This window comes from Argiope bruennichi, chromosome X2, assembly GCF_947563725.1.
Source record: "Argiope bruennichi chromosome X2, qqArgBrue1.1, whole genome shotgun sequence".
In the NCBI taxonomy this organism is placed as follows: domain Eukaryota; kingdom Metazoa; phylum Arthropoda; class Arachnida; order Araneae; family Araneidae; genus Argiope; species Argiope bruennichi.
This window is the reverse complement of record NC_079163.1, coordinates 76,867,174-76,887,932: the sequence shown is the minus strand read 5'-3', so window position 1 is coordinate 76,887,932 and position 20,759 is coordinate 76,867,174. Positions and strand designations below refer to the sequence as shown.

The following is a 20,759-nucleotide window of genomic DNA, read 5'->3' as shown; positions in this document are numbered from 1 at the left end:
AAAATATGTAAACTATTTTTAATTTGTTTGCAGATTTTGTTCAATTTGAAGTATTCATCATGAATTTCATCAATTAATAATATTTCCAATGACTAAAAATGTCATTCAGTAATAAAGTTTTTATTTACAAAAAAAGGCGTGATTCCTATAAATTAAATTCTTTTGTAAGCTACTTTTATTCTTAAATTTGTTTAAATATCTAAATTTTATATTAGGATGAAATCATAATATAAGTTTGAAATTTTCTCTCTAGATGAACACTAAAGTTTCACCGATCATATAAAGTATTTTTCTAGACTTCTCTGTAAAAGCCAACTTCAAGATAAAAATCAATAATAAAATTCAATTTCTGGAAAGAATGTTGAAATCGATTCGAAGAAATTTAAAACCAAGAGGAATGTCAAAAATCGAAAAACTAACCGGAGACTACCGAATGGTAAAATTCAATATTTCTTCGTATTGAATACTGTTCTCTATTACATGCACGAAGAAAAACTAATAAAAAGGAAGCAGACTTTTTAAAAGTACCAAATTAAACTTTATTGATGCAATAAATTTTTCTAATCACATATGATTATATATGTCTACAACATAATAAAATGCAAAAATTGAAAATGGAAACAGTATATTTGTTTCACAGCTATATATTATTGCTACAAAAAGTAATTCATATCACATATAGTAATATTAATTTGTACAGAAAATCAAGAACTAAACAACAACATGACATTTTTAATCATGTGATCGTTTAATAGCAATAGTCGTTTTAATAAATGAGTAAACAACACTGCGTGCCATCTTTACAATCGAGTGTTCCGAAATTTTTTACTTTACTGCATTCTTCGTGTCCACCACATCGCCCGCCATGATCTCTACACGACACATCATCTGGGGCTATTAAAGGAACAAAAATAATAATAAGTACATATTTCAAATAGAAAATTCATGTTTCAACGATATATTATAATAATTATAAAAATCCAATTCCAACGTGTAATTAACATTGAAACTTTTTGAAAAACTTTGAATAAGGAAACACACAATTGTTGACAATGTCTTAACTTATACTTCCGGCTTAAATATCTCTCTGGTGCACCAAGGAAAATTGAAACAAAAATTAGAAATTCTTTAACCACACATGATTTAGTATATGTAAATTTATAAAAATATTATTATGCATTTAGATGATCGGTGATAAGGAAAGATACTGGTGTGCGTTTTGTGTCGTGCATCCAATGTATAAAAAAAGCAATGTTATTTTTACTGAAAAAAAGTCGGATTGTCGGCCCTCTTCACAATCGAGAGGCTCGATATTTTTTGACAATATTGTATTTTTTTACGCCTGTCATATTGATCACCACGATCAAATTGTTTCGTTGGCTAATGGTGACATTGTTTTAACAGTTGTTTCTAAAGCTGGCTTTCATTTGAACTCTCAAAGCAAGCTAAAAATTGAGATAGTAATATCAACCTTACTTCAGGCTTTTAACATCAACCATACATTAGCATAGTTTTTTACGCAAGTTTGTAAATTCTTCTTCACGCATTAATAATATTTGATTTCTAAGTATAAAAGACCTTCGATTTTTTTATTTGCCATTAGATATCAGCTATAAATACGCCATTTCATTTATAAGAATTTCAAGAATATGCCCATTGAATCTAATTCTATTGGCTGATTTCATTTTGTTTGGGAATTTATTCTTTTACAATGACATTTGCTTTAGCTAACTAATCCCACATAACTAGCCAAAGACTCAAAATCTAAGGACTGCCTCCTAGTCCTAGTGAACTGGAGCAACTAGGTGGGATCTAAAGTATATGTCTGAATTAGTTCTTATTTATTGCTGCAGATCTCCATACTGGAAGACTTTCAAAGAGAACTGACCCAGTTTTTTTTTCTTTGCGAGAAACCCGGAAAATCTTTAACAATAATTCGTTTCAAAAGCTCGCATCGGTCTACCAGTTTTTAAATATTGCTAATTAAAAGCACGGCCAGGAGGAAACCTTCTTTAACCAATTAAAATTCCTCAGATATATCTTCCATTAATCCACTAAATCTCTAATAGATTCGATGATGTATTTGTCATTTTTAAAGTGATATTTTTTTCATTAAATCAAGTGTAAATAGACGTTTCCCATTAACCATCATTACAGCTATTAAAAACAAGAATGATGTCAAATATTATATTCGAACTTATAAAGTATCTGGTATCATCTATAAATTACTGTTCCTGATTATTTTTCTGTAATGACTTGCACAAAGATGACATTTCTTAAGCACGTAGCCAAAACATAATGTAAAGGTCAAAAGGCTTGTTATTTTACCCTTAACGGGAAAAAAAAGATTTTTCAAAATAACCTACTCGGAGGAAAGTCATTATTTTATTTTTGAGGTAGGGATAAAAGCGTTTTGAATATCTTAAATAAAAAAACGCAATTTGAAGCTGCTCCGCAAATATCAAGTCACTCGAACACTCAGTCAAATCAAATGAGTCAAACCATCTCCATTACAATGCTTGCTGATCGATATTCATTCCTGCTAACTCGCCCTTTTCCGCGATTCGAAACATAAATCTTAGATTGCATTATTTTTCGACATGGTAAAGAATTTTGCTGGTACTTGTCGTTCCTAAAACAGTGAAGTTCGATTACGCTGTTTCCGCATTTGGAAACACGAGAAAGAAAATAATTTTATCTGTTTGAAAATATCGCTAGGTAGATTAAAAAAATAAGCAGAAATAGATGATAGAAGAAAAACAAATGCTCCGTGAATTACTTTTCATATCAAATATCTCTTTTGTCTGAAATAAAGTTTGAAAAGCTTCAGGTGGCATCCTATTTCTATGTTTTCATTTATTAAAAATACTTGAATTATCTTTTCTTAGAATCAATTGAAACTATCAAGTTGTCAATAAAATATAAAATGAATAATGAAATATGATTTGTTTAAATTTGATTATAGCACACATTTTTGCTGATGAATTAATGAATAGTTCTAAAATTAAATAATATTCTATTTTCTATTTAGAAACTTGGCACAAATGTATTTAATTTAAGTTATTTCAATTCGACCATGGGAAAGTATTATATAATAGTGAAGATTGACTCCACTTGCAAAAAAAATTTTTTTTGTTTTAATCTCGAATGATTAAACACTTTTTATTCTGATGAAGAAATACATTATATCCATTTTTTCTCTACGAATGACTAAAGAGTTTAATCTTTTCTCTTTTTTCTTTCTCTGAAGAGATAAACTTTTTTTTAACCTTAAAATAACCCTTTTCCTATAAGATGCCCATAGTCTTATAAAGAGAAATTTCGAGTGATAATGAAAAATATTACTAAAGATTGAATTCCTAGTCTATCATGAACAAAAAATGCAATAATAATAATAATAATTCTTTAAACTTGTTTGCATCAGGAAGTAATTCTGGTTCTAATCCATTTGATCTTCCATAACTGAACAACTCTTAAAAGGAATGACTAATGTTGCAGCGTAAATGTGGTATCTGGTATTGATCAAAACAATCAAAAATCACTTAGGTATTCTTTGCCAATAGATTCTAAAACCATCCTCGCTTTTGCATATACGTTAGGATGAGTTTAATTCGTCAAAATAAGGGTGAAAGGATAGATGAAAGAAAGATATGTTTACATTTAACAATAAAGTAAATTCGGATTACTCACAGACTAAATTAAAATAAAATAACAGAGGTGAGAAACGATACTCTCAATACTCACATACACGTGAAAAAAGAATGAACGAAAAAGTATCTAATATGGCGGGAATCAAGGTCAAAGAATGTCGAAAAATTCCGGATATGCACTCAACTTTCCGTGTCTCACCCCTTAGGGAGATAGAATCATCGAAAAGTGGTCATTTCATGGTACTGAAATGAACAGTATCTCATGTTTTGTTTTGTTCTTTTATTTCTAGTGTATGGGTCCTGGTTTTTGGATGTTTTGTGAGAGAAACTGGCCCATAATTTTGTTTTGATCTCGATTGTTGAGAACAGTTCATTGCTAAACTGCATATCAATAATCGTTTTTTTTAATAATTTAAACGTAATTTAGAGATTAATAAGAGGATATCACATAATCTTTTTTCTATCTCTCACATTCCTCACTCAAGCTTAGCCTTTACCTACAAGGCCACTGGCAAACTCGTTAATGAAATCCGTATTTTCATCCATTTTGTTCTAATGATATTTTTTCCACGGCAGTTTGGAAACGACAGTTGACGGATAATCGACAACTTACTGTTAGATCGTGATCTGGTAATAAAGCTAGGGTGAAGTTACTGGAGAAGACGGTATTACTTGAACCTGATCGTGCTCATAATTAGAGACAATAGGAAAGCTTGTAAATTGAATATGCGGCTATGAAAAATAATGCCCCGAAATCAGACCGACTGAGAGAAAAAACTAATTTATTCGTGACACAAATGTGGGCCAACATTCTTAAAAATCATCATCTTGTTATGATTTTGAAAGAATTGATTCCCTCACATTTTTAAGAAGTATTAATTTATAAACGATTATCACTTCCTTTTCTTATAAATTTAGGATAATGGGGTTTGATAAGTAATTATTCTACAGTTAAATAATAAATTGATATAATTTTATACCATATTAAAAAATACTTAGATGGCAAAATGTGATATAGGCCTAAAACGTTTGCATTTTAGTAACATTTTAGAGTAAGGCGCAGATACAAAAGGAATTGCATAAATTTAGGAGTTCGAAAATGTATCAAAAATTAGGAATAGTTTAAAATAGAAGGACAAAAAGTTAAAAAATAAATCTATACTGAGAAAGTTAAATTCTGAAAAGTAAATTTCCAATAATGTGAATCTAAAATGCTTGAAAATGTAAAATAATGAACCGATAAAGATTGCGCAAGTAATTGTAATCAAGTACGCTTAAGTTTTCAGTAAGATGTTTTTTTTTTTTTTTTTTTTTTTTTTTGTCTTAGCATCAACTATGCACATGATTCTTGCTGCTATTACGAGACTTGAATGTATCTTTAATATTCATTAAAGAAAAGATTTAATAGGTCAATCCCAGCTCTTTCACTGGATGACATTTCTTGCAAATGGCAGCATAAGAGCGAACGAACGATCATCTGTTTCAACGAGTACTCGGAGATGTGCTGTTTATTACTGTTCACGAAATTGGAGAGCAACCGACAACCCAGACAGACGGAAGTGCGACAGCAAACTGCTCACGTAACAAATACGTGACCGGGCTATTCTGTTAGAATTTCTCTTTGAAACGAATGCTATACAAAAAAATTTTATAATCAGTCTAGCAATATTAGTAGTCCATGAGAGTACTGATGAAAGTAAAGTGCCTTATTGAACGGATTTATTTCTCTCATTAGTAAGTCTAAATAGCTCCGGATGAAGGTGTATAGAACGAAGAAGAGAGGGACGCGAAAGGAATGAAAATTGAGACATGAAAATCCTGCCAGATTTTGCTTTGAAGGCTAAAATCAATATCATTCTATGATGCAGAGCATTTATTTTATAACAGTCTACACCTCACCGCAAGGCGGGGGTGTCGCGTGCAATTGTAGAGTCAAGCTACCTCTACTCTCACAATGGTATATGCCTCCTAAGGCAGAAGTACTATCAAGGCAGTTAATGGGCATCTTAGGACTAAATCTCAGTTTCCACCCTTTCATGGTCGGGACTACAGTCATTCAATACTCCGAATGCTTTGGAAGTGGAGAAGACAACACCGATGTGATTATAAGAAGGAATTCACATGAATTAAAATGTGAAATCTAAAAAAGTGATACAAGATAATACATATTTTATGATTATTAATACTATATTCTATTCATATCTGAAACATTAAAAAAATGCAACATTATCAATTCACTAAAAAGAAAAAATTAATTTTACATTCATTATCTTCTGTGTTTCAGTCTGCGATGTGTAACGGAATTTTGAAATCAGTTTTTGCTGAACTTCACAACCAGGTGGTGCCATAAATAGGAAATCATTTATTAATCATATAAATGGAATTTATTAAGTCAATCGTGCAACTAAATATAAAATTCCAAAAATATTAAAATTGCCCTTTTTTATCCAGAACTTACGGCCGCATGAAATTTCAAAACTCTTAGCGAAAACAAAAAATGATTGTATAATTTCATATTTATAAACATGAAACAAGACAAGTTAAGTAAGATGCGTGATAACAATTGAAGCTTTTCATTTCCAAATATTTTTATATTTTTAGAAACAATGCTGTAATATTTTTCAATAAATAAATAAATAAATAAAAAGATTACAGTAGATTGGACCATAATTTGAGACTCTATTCCGCCAAATACACTCTATGCTTGTGTGGGAGGGGGGGAAGAGCTGGTATGCACACACCGTCCCCTTGTTGATGCGGAAATTCGGGGAGCAGAAACGAGAAATACTGGTGCACTTGTCCTTCGCTTCATCTTACTTTACATCATCATTATGACATTCGCCTTAAAATTGAATTTGTGCAGCTTCATAACAGGGCATTATTCTAAACTAAGCTGAGCTGAAAAATACTGCATAAAAGGAAAAGTACGAAAGACTAATCTTTATAAGAAGAAGAAATGTTGCATTTCTAAAAATACTTCTGCAACTATATAACATCTCTCGAAGTTGAACGAACTTGTTAACACAAAATTAACTTTCAAAATATGCCTTTGTATATCAAGGAAAATTGAGTAACCTAATTATTTGAAACTTTTGATTTCTATTACTTCTGAAACTCATTGCTCTTTTAATCTCATTTCTAACTAAAGATGTCGAAAGAAGCAAAATCTGCTGCGAATCCTTAGTCATGTTATGACTCTTTCAAGATGCTCAATGGATTCTAAAATAATTGGTATGGGTCATTTGACTCGAGAGTCAATTGATTCCATTAATTCCCTAATGTGGCCGCTGATGATATTTTAGAAATTTAATTTCAAAATTGAAATTGCTTTATCATGAAAAGAAAGAGACTGAACTAACTTTTAGCTGGCCTCCCATTTCACCGAAGGACCATTCTATTAGCGGGTCTAGTGCACGCTGAATCCGTAAGGGCTAAACGTACTCTCAATGACGTGGAAGCTTAGAGAGGGGGTGATAGCTCAGGGATCGTCCTCGACATCTGACCGCGGTTTAAAATTCCGACGTCCTTTCCAACAAAATAGCCCTAGTGTTGCTTTAAAAAACGGGACGTTAATATAGTTAAACCATACAAAGAACATTAAATTACTGCTTGTGAGCCATCTGGTCGCCAAATGCGGCTAGCATTTAAATAAAAGTCATAAGAATTTATTGAAACATAACATTTAAATTAGTTTTGGCAAGCATTATATTCAGTAAATTAATTTCAAATTTTTAAATAAGACATGTTCGTCATGAATATGTTATCCCATTTTAGTAGGATAGTGATTTTTTTTGTTGTTGTTGATATTCCCACATCCAATAGGATAGTGAAAATATTTTCCTGATATTTCCACATCCAATAGGATAGTGAAAATATTTTCCTGATATTTCCACATCCAATAGGATAGTGAAAATATTTTCCTGATATTCCCACATCCAATGCACTAGGTGAGAAGTTTTAGAAATATATATAAATATATATATATAAAATTGTCTAATACCCTTTTCCTTTTGCTCAGCCAGAAAGCACTTTTTTGTTTCTTTCTAGGAATAATCTTGTCAAATGTCAGGGGCACGGAAGACTTATTAGTTAAGCTAGGGTTTAAATGAGTACTGCAGATCCCAGTCGTTCGATAATCTTGCAGGCTCATTTTCTCTAAATCTAATCACTGTCCGCAGACTCAGACTGCATGTATGGATATGAAATATCTAAGCAGAGTTTGTGCTTACCATAGAATATTCGATTTCTTCATATACTGGAAGCCAAGTTATATTAACTCGTCATATAGGCTACGGTTTAATCTGTATACTCAAAACTTTTTTCATAGACTTCAATATTTTTGTTTTTCTAGTAATAGAGATTATTCCCAAAAGTATGATACCAGATTCATTCTTTGCATTTCGTGTCTAATATTGGTTATGTTAAATAACATTTTGAACTATCTAGTAAAATTATACAGGCGATGTTTAGAACAATTTCAGCTGTTTGACGTAACTTAAAGGCAGAATTAATTTCAAAGACTAATTAATATGTTCCATTGTTTAATTTGAAACCTTAAGATTGATTATGAAATAGAGAAGAGCTTTAGAGGAAGTGAATTACTAAATATACACTCAAGAGAGATTACAATAGGTTTTCATACAAGAGTGTTTTGAAATAAAAAGCGAAAATAAATAACGTTTTTTTTACAATAAAATTACGGAACATCTTAAACTAATGTTGGAGTTAAAACTTTATGAGTTATTTTATTTTATTATAGTTTGAGAGTCAAAGTCAAGAAGGTAAAGAACGTTTTTAATATTTCGATTCGTTATTAATTACAAATCATATTTTTACGCATCTTGAATTTTATAGATACTTATTGTGCATTTTTTTTACTTTACTTTTACTGAAAATTATTTTATACATTTCTAAATGCATTTGTTTACAAAGATCAAAAAGTTCAACTAATTTATATTAAATATAAAGGGTAGCTTTCTATTATTTTAGTGAAATGCCTTTATAAAAAAATAAGAATTTGCTTACATAAGACTTATTTGAATGGTTTTTTATTGTCTCTTGTTATTCTTTTATGCTTTACACTTTCACCGTTTCTATTCATTGGGTAACTTTTTTCTTCGGATTAATTATTTAAATTTTTTTCTCCCTTTTGCTAATTACATTGTTCGTGAATGTTTATGAACTAATTCTTTATTATCATCTTTTTAAATAAACGTTAGCACAATTCAGTAAAGTTTAAATTATTTTTTTTACAATAGTTCTTTTCAAAACACCGCATTTCTGACTGATTTTTTTCTTTTAAGCATTTATTTACAGTTATATAATTATTTATCTTTAAATAATTATTCCATAGATTAACTGCATATACTGCCTGTTCTGTTCTGTTGTTCTATTGTTCTGTTTTTCATTAATAATTAAAACAAATGAAGACCCATAAAGGCGAATAATTCATCTCTGATTTAAATATCTTCCTCTTTTAATCGCTATATTAGGAAATATAATTCTTGTATGCATTCTTGAATAATAATACAAGCATTGATTCGAAATTACGTATTTTTTAGATAATCGTGTTAGAAAATCATGAACATGATCTGAATCTTGCAATTATAATTATGAGGTAAAAATGATAATCTCCTGTTTTGATAATTAAAAAGTTTTGTTTTTGAAATCGAATCATTTTAGAATAACTATCTATTAAACTTCCGATATTGTTTTTTAAAATCCCGCTCAGATGCGATCTGTTGTGAGTGATAAGGTTACGGCTTCTCAGAATTTTCATGGGTATCAAATTCGAACCTAAAAAAAACCCGCTATTTATTTTATCCTGGCGAATGCTACATTTCTCAAAGCAGAATCTTCGAATAATCTTCGAAGTATGAATAGTTAATAACTATGAACCTGCCGGTTCAGCATCCGCCCTCGTTACATGATCATGGTTCTAAATTTGATGGTCCTTTCTTATAATAGCTCTCTTGTAGCTGTAAAACGAGACATTAATCCAACTAAGTCCAAACGAAGCAAACCTCTCTCAAAAAAAAGTTTTTGAGAAAAAAAAAAGATGAAGGAAATTAGTGCACAAAGTGCAATTAGTGATTAGTGCACAAAGGCGAAGTAAACTATTTTTTTAAAATTAAAATTCTGAAAAATCAATGAAAATTCTTTAGAAGTATAAGGAGCATGATTTTTTTATAAATGCATGAATTTTTAATAAATATTCAAGTATTTTTTAAATTTTATATTATTGTAATTTCAGCGCCAATTCCTTTGTCGTGTCAAACTTTTAATCAAAAGTTGCATTTCAAGTTATAAAACTCTAATAAAAGTTTTTTAAATCTTTTTTATTTCATTATAATCTTTTCTATTTTATCTTTAATTATACTTAATAATCTATCATTAAAATTATCAAGGAATCTTCAAGTGAGTTTCTCACAAAATCATTACAAAGTGGTACCTCTCGATTTAAATCAAAACTATATAGAATTGATGATTTCATTTATAATTAAACTTTTAAAATAACAGAATATTGTAGAAATATTCATTTGTCACAGAAATATCTAAACGAATTTCAAAACTCTAATATATCAAGAAATAATGACTTATCAATTATAAAAATTCCATTTTTATTAACATGAATCATTTGAAGCTGAATAAAAGTATGTACAAACTAGACATGAACTCATTTAAGCTTCATTAAATGAATATTTGATTCAAATATTAAAAAGAGTAATCATTAAAACGTAAATTATTTTTTATCAACCAACTCGTAATCCTATCCAGTTGACTATTCACTCTCCTTTCCCTCGAAACACAATTTCCCTTGAGATCACTTATTTTTACGTCCGAAAGAGGATAAAACCACTTTTACACTAATCTGTTCGTTCCTAAACTTTTTTAAGACTCCGAAACTCCCTGTCAGGGAATATCTGAGTTCTAATTGAGAAAAAACTTTCCAAGTGTTAAAGGAAAAGGGCAGACAAGGCGTTGTTATCGCTTTTAGTTAAGAACTTAAAATTACACTACCCTGTTACTTTTAAAATAAGCTTTATTGTGCTTATGGATTGATTTTTTTTAGTTCACATCCAATGAAATATCACTACAGGACTGTAAAAAATTAATATGGATAGATGTAATTATAAAAAAGGAATTCGTAACTTAATTTTGGTCATCGTTTTCTTTTCTTTTCTTTTTTTTTTTCTTTTCTTTTTCTTTTTCTTTTTTTTTTTTTCGTTTTTTGCATACGAAGTATTTAAAGAGAAAGTATTGCATTTGTCAAAAGAAATCGACATTCAGATTTTTGACGAATCTCTATATTTTAGGCCTTCTTGAGTCTTAAAAGCACATTTTGGAATTAGATTTGTCCGTCCATAACTCGAAAATGCTATGGAATTTCGTATATGGTGTTTACACTAAATTTGTAGATTTCTCACAAATTTTGAACGGAATCCATTCACAGGAAGAATATAGTCTGAGTACAGGTGAGTATGATAATTACTATACGTAAAGATTCCGCATGATAATTACTATACGTAATAGCATGACAATTACTATACGTAATAGCATGATAATTACTATACGTAATAGCATGATAATTACTATACGTAATAGCATGATAATTACTATACGTAACAGCATGATAATTACTATACGTAAAGATTCCGCATGATTATTACTATACGTAATAATATGATAATTACTATACGTAATAGCATGATAATTACTATACGTAAAGATTCCGCATGATAATTACTATACGTAATAGCATGATAATTACTATACGTAATAGAATGATAATTACTATACGTAATAGTATGATAATTACTATACATAAAGATTCCGCATGATAATTACTATACGTAATAGCATGATAATTACTATACGTAATAGCATGATAATTACTATACGTAATAGCATGATAATTGCTATACGTAAAGATTCCGCATGATAATTACTATACATAAAATTCCGTATACCAATTTAGAATCCATTAGATATTTTTTTTTTTTTTTGGTATCCTGAATTAGTGTTGATCCATACCAAATTTTGAGCCAAAACAGATTAAAGGTGACCGTCTGTCTGTCTGTACTTTCGCATACATGTAAAAGCGATAATTTAAAAACTTAACGACTTAGATAAATGAAATTTGGTACGCAGTTTAACATTTAAAGAGCAGATTGTTATCAACGTTAAACTAAATCTGTCAAAGAGCTGACCGTCAATCGGTCTGCACTTTTTCATGCATGTAAACATGGCAATTCAAAATTGCAACAACTTATCTTGTTACTAAAATTATTGTCCGTAATACTTCATTCGGTCGAAACAAAGGCGTCCAAATGCGTATTCGGTTTTTTTTCACTATATTACAAAACACAGAACGCTTATAAGCTGGACTCTGAAAATAAAATTCTGAGTATTTGTGGTGTTCACAATTTCATTCCCCTTCGATGGTTTTAAACAATTTAATTGCACTCGGTTACAAGAAGTTGGCGTTGCGCTTAAATAGCTTATTATAATTCACATTTTTCACCTTACGTCTTATAGGTTAATTAGAAGCAGGCTGACATTAAATTGAAAGAATAAATTATTTCAATAAATTCTATGCATGGTCAGAAATATAATACAAAAATAAAGAAATTTACTAAATAAAATTTTAAAAAATATGAATAAAGCAGATAAATTTATAGATTAATAGATACAATTATTATATTAATTAATAGATAAATTTATTTGTTTAGATAAACGTAACTTTCTGAATCTGATGGATCTCTTAATTTTGAACTATGGTTAAATAATATAGATGACACCTACATAGGCAATCTCTCTACCTCACCAAACGGCTGTAAGTTTGATCCTAGATGACTTTGATATGTACCAGGCACGTAAATATCTCAGATTTTACAATTCACAGTTTTGTTCAAATGTTTAAGATTTATGGATAATTTCAAATCTTGAATTTCCATTTGTTCATTAAAATAAAGAAAACTTCTAAAAGTCACAAACGTGTAATTCTTTCAATACATTCGGAATAGATATGTTGTTCCTTGAGTGAATTTTTGTGATGAATAAGAAAATCATGCAATAATACGGATATATAAACAAAATATTTCTCATTCAAATATTATACAGTGAAAATTTTTAATGTTTCAAACAATTTCATTCCAGCATAAAAACACAGTAGAAACAGAATGAATGATCAAGGTATTTAGAGTTAGAAAGCATAAAAATTTTCTTATAAATATTTTCTTGCTTTCATGAATGTTTACCAGGAAACGAATGATTTTGAAAAGAAATCGTAACACTTCTTTTCAAATTTTCAGCAGTAAATAGATTATTTTTCAATAATGAATTGATTAAACAAATTTCCAAGAAGTTAAAAGCAATTTTTATTTGAATGAAGAGAAACTTAACAAATGTTTCTAATTTTCCATCTTCTCTTGCAAAATTTGTAAAGAGAACTTTTCAAGAAATTCTTTTCTCTTCAAAGAATATGAATAAAGCAGCTGTAAACTTTTGAAATAACTTCAATGGATTGTGTTCTATGAATTCTAAGAAATCTTATAGAATTAAAATCCATTCATTTTCGATGAATACAGTAGAAAAAGGACACAAATACGGAATAATAATTATATTTAGCAAACAGATTAAGACAAGGAATATAAATATATGAAAATTCCCAATGCTAAATTTTTCAACAAAATATTTATTGAACAAAGTGTGTTTCTTTTGATCTTGGGAAAAATCAATAATGCTCATTCTTTTTTGTTTTAAAATTCTTAAATATTTAAAATGGGTTGCAAATATGGAATAATAAGAAACCTTTACAGAAATGTGTCACAAGTGGAAATTTGTTTAGAAAAAAGTTTTACTAATAGAATTTTAATGCATTATAATATAATATACTTGTTTGAAAAAAACAACAACACATTTATGATGAATCAATGTTAGATCTAAATGGTAATCTATAGAATATGGACATAAATTATCGAATGCTATCTAATTACTATGAAAATCACAAGTAACTTCCACTAGAGTAACTAGTTCAATTTGTATTAGCCCATTCTTCAACAAATAAATATCGAACTCATTCTTCTCGGATTCCTCTAAAAATACTTCCGTTACAAAGTGCTTCACAGGATTTGAGAGGTTTTGTTTCAGGAATGCTTTGTGTATCAGGGTTCTCTTGAATACTATATTAAACGTAGGAATACTCATTTCATTCATTTTGAAACCGTTTTTGCATGAATTCTTTCTGGTGACAAATTGCCTGTCTGGTGATATTATAAGTTTTAAATGTATAAACCCACTGTCTCATATACGAATTTCATGTAATTACATCTTTCAGAAATTCATAAAAGTTTTTCAATGAATTCTATCTAATATTTACTGCAAGAAAATATAGAAAATTTCAAATGTCCCATTAAGGGTCATTTAGGATATTTGGGAAAAAAGTTTTCCAAACTTTTTTTATTTTCTTTGATTTAAAACGTTCTAATGGGAAAGAAAATAATTTTATTATTTTTTGTGAGTACATAATCATATTCTAGAGGGCTCAAGGAACAATATCTATCGTTTCAAATTAATTTATGAAATAACATCTAAGTTCATAATTATCCAGGTTCATTCCCAATTACGCCAGAGACTTTGGCTTAATTAGGAACACCTATTTTGAATTCTGATCACAGCAAGGATCATCCTTGCTGTGATCAGTATCAGTCAGTATTTGATGTCCCAAAATTTATTTTACATATCTCAAATTACTGCTTTTTTGCTGCTTTTTAATATATTCTATTTCATTAAATATTGCATATAAACAGTCACAACCTTTTAATACTTTCAGTTTAAAATACTCTTTTACCAATTTTGTCTAGGTAAGTCGGGGAATAAACTTTTATAAAAATAGAAATAGCTAAACATTATGAGATACGAGCAGAAAATATATAAGATCCAAAAACATATTTTAAAATCAATAAGGAATAGTAGTTCAATTTAGTAGTAGGAAATAGAGCTCCCATTTTAAGCATTTTTCTCAGACAATCACGCTGCTTGAAAAAAATCTACTCGGTGGTAAACTATAATTGATTATTTAAACTATCGTAAACTATAATTAAAAACTTAAACCAAAATAAACGTTTATTTTTTCAAATTATTGTTCTTCAAACCTGTTACATTGAAGTGACCATCCTCAACTCCATCAATCTCTCGAACTAGTGGCGAATTTCCAACTAGGCAGAATAGACAGCTAGTCTATAGCCGCTAGGCTGAAAGAGGGTCAGAGTAGGTCAGTTTAATTTCTTTTTTCTTTTTGCCAAATAAATAAGTTGGTAAAAAAGAAATACAAATTATATGAATGATAAAATATTGGGATAATATTACACTTCACCACCTACGATTGGTCAAGTTCCTATTTGCTTCTTTACGTTCACCCATTAAGTAGAATATTTATAAAACTGGGCCTGCGCTTCAATAAAATTGTTTACAAACGAGAATGCCAGTCAGTTCTGGCTGGCTCATAATAGATAAAGTAAGCACTTCGACATAAAGTTAATGAAATAAAGAAAATATTAACATGAAATAAAGCATTAAAATTTTAATAATGTGCTGAAATAAGAAATTATTTTGACCATCTTATTAAAAGAGGGGTTTAATAATGCACACTGCCTAAGGTCGCAAGATACTTATATCCGTCATTGCTCGGATAGGCAAATAATGGTTATTAATTCTGGTACCTTCAACACAATCGAAAAAATCATGTATATTTGTGGATAAAAATTAAACCACGGATGATTCGTAAAGCTATTTTCCCATCTCCACAAATTTTGTTTTCTTATTGAAATAAGTAAGAATTATCCTCTTCAGATTCCTCTTCTAGCACCACATTTTGTCTTCTTCCTTGATGTTAGTCTTCTTATTTTCTGTTTCTTTTCTTTTTCTTTTTTTTTCTGCTCTCGACATCAGATTCTTTGAATTATTCAAAATGGATAAAAAATACAGCTTTTTTAAAAAAAAATTATTTTCTGTTTTAGTTCCTGTTTCTATATAACCGATGATGAAAATTAAGAACATTATCCTTCTCAGTAGAAAGTCCAAAAGTGAAATCTGAATTCTACTTGTAATCGTTATATGCAAATATACAATTTTGCAACTTATCTAACTAATAAGCGATGTAAGGAAACTTAAAAAAGTTTTATTTTTTACTTTCTTTTTGAGGATGATTGTATTTAAAATTAAGAAGCATTACAAAATAACATTGAAAAAAAACCGGGGAAGTGTTGATCGTCTTCCTTTAGAGTGCCTCAAGAAAAGGCACATGCTTCACTGCTCGCTAAGGCTTCAATGGTGCGTACTGCTCCCAGTTACATACACTAACTAACCCTACAGCACGTGATTCCAAAAACTTTAATCAATTATTTATTACATTCCTCATATTACATATGCTTAGAAACCTGGTAGTAAATGGTCAACTTCATTTACTTCGTCTAACATTTCCAGAACTTGCAAAAATAGGCTCACGTTCAGATGTGATATACAATCAAATTCCTTTTCTAATTGTAAATTTAGTCTTAGTTCAATATATGGCATAAATTTTCATCAGGATTAAAGTTAATAAAGGAAATGATATTAGAAAATGCGCGACTGTACATACATAGTACAATTTTCTATCAGAAAAGTTAAAAATATTTCTTTGAGTGGTGCGTTGTTTTCAGTTTTGAAAGGTAAATTCCTAGTTAGTTATCAAGTAATAATTGATACCATTATATTTTGTGCTGAATAGCCAAATTTAACTTATGCACCTGAAATCCAAATTAATAATTAGGAAGCATTACAGTAATAGGAAGTAAGTAAACGAGCATTTCCTCAATAAAAAAAAAGACATAGACATGAATTATGTCTTTCTTTTCTTCATTTAAGTAACAAATTCTTGATCTTTATGTTACCGTAATAAACAATCTGATTCTTCTTTTCCTCAAAATTATTAATGAACCAAAGAAATTTAAGAACAACAGCCATTTTATAAATCATTTGAAACCTATTAATATAAACCACAAATAATCTTCCGCGCTGAACCAACCTTTTTACAACTAGCTGGTGTACCCGATGAAACATAACTTTCTGGCAAATGGATATGTTATGAAAGATAAATTACTTCATGCTCTTGAGTGTTATTTCCCTCCTATTCTTCTTCTGAGATAACATCCAAGATAAGGCAGGAACATATTAGTTGCATTATTGCTCTTCAGATAAGAGATACTCGAGATAACGAAACTATTAGAGCAAATATTCTTTTTCCACAGATGGGAACGATTGATCATTAACCTGAATTCCGGACTCAACAGGGGAAATTCCGATCCCTGAGTATTAAATAATTAAAGCTTTCATCATAGCCCAAAGGTACATTATGTATCATAGGCCTCTGTTATACATGGTTGTTAAGATGGATACCAACGGATCTGATGAAGAAACAATTTGGAAATCATGCTTCTTCGTTTAGGGCAATATTATATCCATCGAAAGCGGGGAGATTGCGAATAGTTTCGAGTCATCTTGAGCCAAGGAATTTAATTTCATAATACACTTAAGCTGATTATAAGCAAAATTTGATCTTTCATGCACTCGTCTTTCGAACGACTTTTTTCAGCGCATAGTAGATTCGAGTGCTGGCGTACTCATGCGAAAAACAAATGCAGCTAAACTTGCTTTTATAATGTATTTTCAAATAATTAAATAACAATGCTAATTTGCTTTTTTTAGAAATGTATGTATTTAAATAAGACAGAATGAACCAGGAAAGGATAGAATGAAGATGTGTAGTTTTGCCGCCAGTTCGTGTTTATATGGTAAAAAGGATTGTGCTTGACGAACAATTTAATTTTGCAATTCACTGTGTATGAGCTTACCTGATTAACAGACAATGGTGCGCTCAGGATTTATATGAATTTAATCATTACATATCTTAATCAACATTTTCTATATCATTCCATATAATATTAATAAACAATTTTAAAAAAACTTTTAATCTAGGTAAATCAGCTTGTATAATAGAACAAGAATTTGATACTTACATTTAAAAACGTTTCATAACCACGGTTAAAAATATAATGCCAACAATGGATGAACTGAGAAAAAGAAACATTATCTGGTTTTTTAAGAAATAATATATCTTTGTTGTGCAGAAATACTATGGCACTAATTTCGCGCAAACAAAATTTATAATAATAAATGAATGATATTTGTTTTTATTGAAAAATAAACAATTCCATTTAGTTAAGTTTTAAGATTTTAAAAAATTATGTATACTATAATAGTTTTGATATAGAAATCTGCCCAAAGGAATTAGAAAGAAATTTGTACTAATTAAATTTAGGATTCAGAAAATGAACATCATCATGAACACCTGGTAGCATTATAATAATAGTTATACTTTATATTAGTTCTTTAAAGTCCGGAATGGAACCGGATTAATATGAATATTCTGGGAATCAATGAATTTTGAAACGATGAAATGTCTCAAACTCTTGGTTAAAAAAAAGCATTAAGTTTATAAAGTGAAAAGTCTCATCAGCATAAATATTAGCTATTAAAGCAATGGAAAATATAATAGCCCTCCATTTTTCTTCGACACAAAAAGAAAATCGCTTATATTTTTACTATGAATAAAAGGTTTAATCAATAATATTGCTGGAACTATAAAACAGTTATACATATTTTGTGTCCAAAAGAAATGTATAAATTTCAAGACTCCAGCTCAAAAATATTAAGTAAAAATTTTCAAAATATTGTCCATGTTAAAGTGTAATATTAAGGAAAAGTCATCTTAGAAGTTACCTTGTCTTAAGTGAATTAAACCAGCGGGAGATTTCCCTCAGAAATTTTCTCGCGTACTCTCCTATAAGGGTTTTATCCCCTTCCTCTACATAAAATTGTGGACCTCAGGTAAGGCCGTAAAACTTCCTGCGAATGGATTTCGTTTAAAATTTTATAAATATCTACAAATTTGGACGTAATTTCATATACCAAATTTCATCTGTTTATTTCAAAGTGTTTTTGCGTTATATTTTTCACAGACAGATATAATATCAAAAAAAAAAAAAATATTTTTCAGACTCAAGTAGGTCTGAAATGTGGAAATTCGTCAGAATCTAGAGTATGATTTTTTTTTAATGATTACAATACTTCCTCTATTTTTCGTTTTTTATTCTTCAGAAAATTTAAATCTCCATCTTTTCTAAGTGCTTGCCCAGGCTGAAAAAAGGAACCAGTATATAAAAAAAGATTCTTTAGAACTCTTAAAACTGTTGTCGAGAATATTAAAATAGTAGAACAAAGTATCGAATTATCTCCTGTTGTCGAAATTGTTAAGGAACCCATTTTTATTGATATCATATCTCCTTTTGGAGTTTCTATTATACATATAAGTAAATACTTTTAAAGAAAATTTTAAGTGCTCGACGAAATATATATACTATTTCATTCATACCAGAAGACCTTATTAAAATTTTAATTCATAAGAAATCTCATAGTCTTATTAATCTTTCCACTGTTATGTTTAAAACAAGTATGAGAATTTTCTTTTGGGCTAACGAAACAATAATTCCAAAAATAGTTAAGTTATAATTTATGACATAAACAAATATTGATGTTTCTGCTAAAAAGAACGGTATCAAATATTGCATTATTAAGAATTCCTCTATAAGATCTTGAATAGAAGAATTAATATATAGCCTTTATATCTAGATTCAAAGAAAGCTGAAGATGATCATATAAGAATTATGGACACGATTCTTTAAACTGTGAATATTGCATCGCGCACTATATTTGTGAATATTTTGTATTGCTTTCAAAAATTAATTCAGGGTTACAATTGCAATTCATTCGAATTATATTTTCTGCATTATTTATACTTTGTTTGTTTCCCACACAGAGCATTGCATTATAAAAATAACATTTAAGAGATAATGCAGAAAGATAAATAAGTTGAGAGATATTATGGGATAATGCATTAATGAGATATCAACTGATAAATAAGTTAAAGAAATAATAGTTTCCTTTCGTTTCGGAATGTTTAAATAAAATATTTTGGTATTGATATTGCTACAAACCCTATATGAAAAACTGATTTACTGTTGCTTCAACGGTCAAAAAGTCAGAAAGAAACAACAACTGGGATCAGTTCGAGAGTCAGCCATTTTGCTTCTCCTCCCATAACGCTTGACTGTACGAAATAGGAAATGCTCTCTATCAAAATTCTGTTTTCTCCTCCTCGAAACGAGGAGATTGATATTAATCCCATACTTGTACCAAAAAACTTCCCTCTCAAGTTTCCTCTTTCTATCTTTATTTTTTACTCTTGAGCTCCGATTATAATTCGGGGTAGCCACAAGTATCATGATTTGAAGAGTGAGTTTTTAAAGCAAAAAATATATTTTCGCTCAAAAGTTCCGGGAAATTATAAAGCGTAAATGAATACCCTGGAGGAAAACTTTTATCATTGATCTATTCGCGGATTACTCAGCCGCTATTAAAGTTGTACTGACATTATTTTTGATGTAGAGTCTATAAATTGTAATTAAATATTATGTTTGTTGGATGTTTGCTTTATATTATTTTCATAGCTATATAGGAAATGATTTTTCATGTTTGAAAGCTTTAGAAATAAAAAAAAAATAATAAAGGCAACTCTTTCATAGGAAAAATCTGAAAATGAAGAATATCGGTACTAATGCAATTAAAGAATTATTTCGCATAATATAAATATATAAAACGTTTCCATAGCAATAGGGAAAGTTAGAGTGACTTGACTGTAATTTAAATTCTTTAAAAATATTTCAAGAATTTTTAAAAATTTATTTTAAGAATGAGATATGAAGTCATGCTAAATCGATGTCTCACTTAAGCGTAAAGTAAAAATGTTTCATAAAATCATCTAGGGTCAAGTTACCTTCCTTTAGGAAGACTTGATTCTGAGTTTTTATTTTAAGGATTTATTTGCAAGAATTTTTTAAATAATTATTCTCTTATAAAACTCAACTTCCAAAAAATTAAAAACGCATTTACAATCAAAGGGAATGGTTGCTAGACACCTGATTTGATTATTTGAGTTGCCATATTGGGGAC

The 20,759-nt window shown here is 29.3% G+C and overlaps 1 protein-coding gene across 1 annotated transcript in view; it reads right to left on the bottom strand.

Moving 5' to 3' along the window:
• Positions 1-515: 515 nt before the first annotated feature.
• Positions 516-20,759, bottom strand: part of LOC129960493 (U-scoloptoxin(19)-Tl1a-like) — a 47,801-nt gene continuing 27,557 nt past the window's right edge. Inside the window, exon 3 of the mRNA XM_056073963.1 lies at positions 516-894. Coding sequence (XP_055929938.1) covers positions 767-894 — 128 coding nt within the window. The 3' untranslated portion in view covers positions 516-766. The remainder of the gene's footprint in view (positions 895-20,759) is intronic.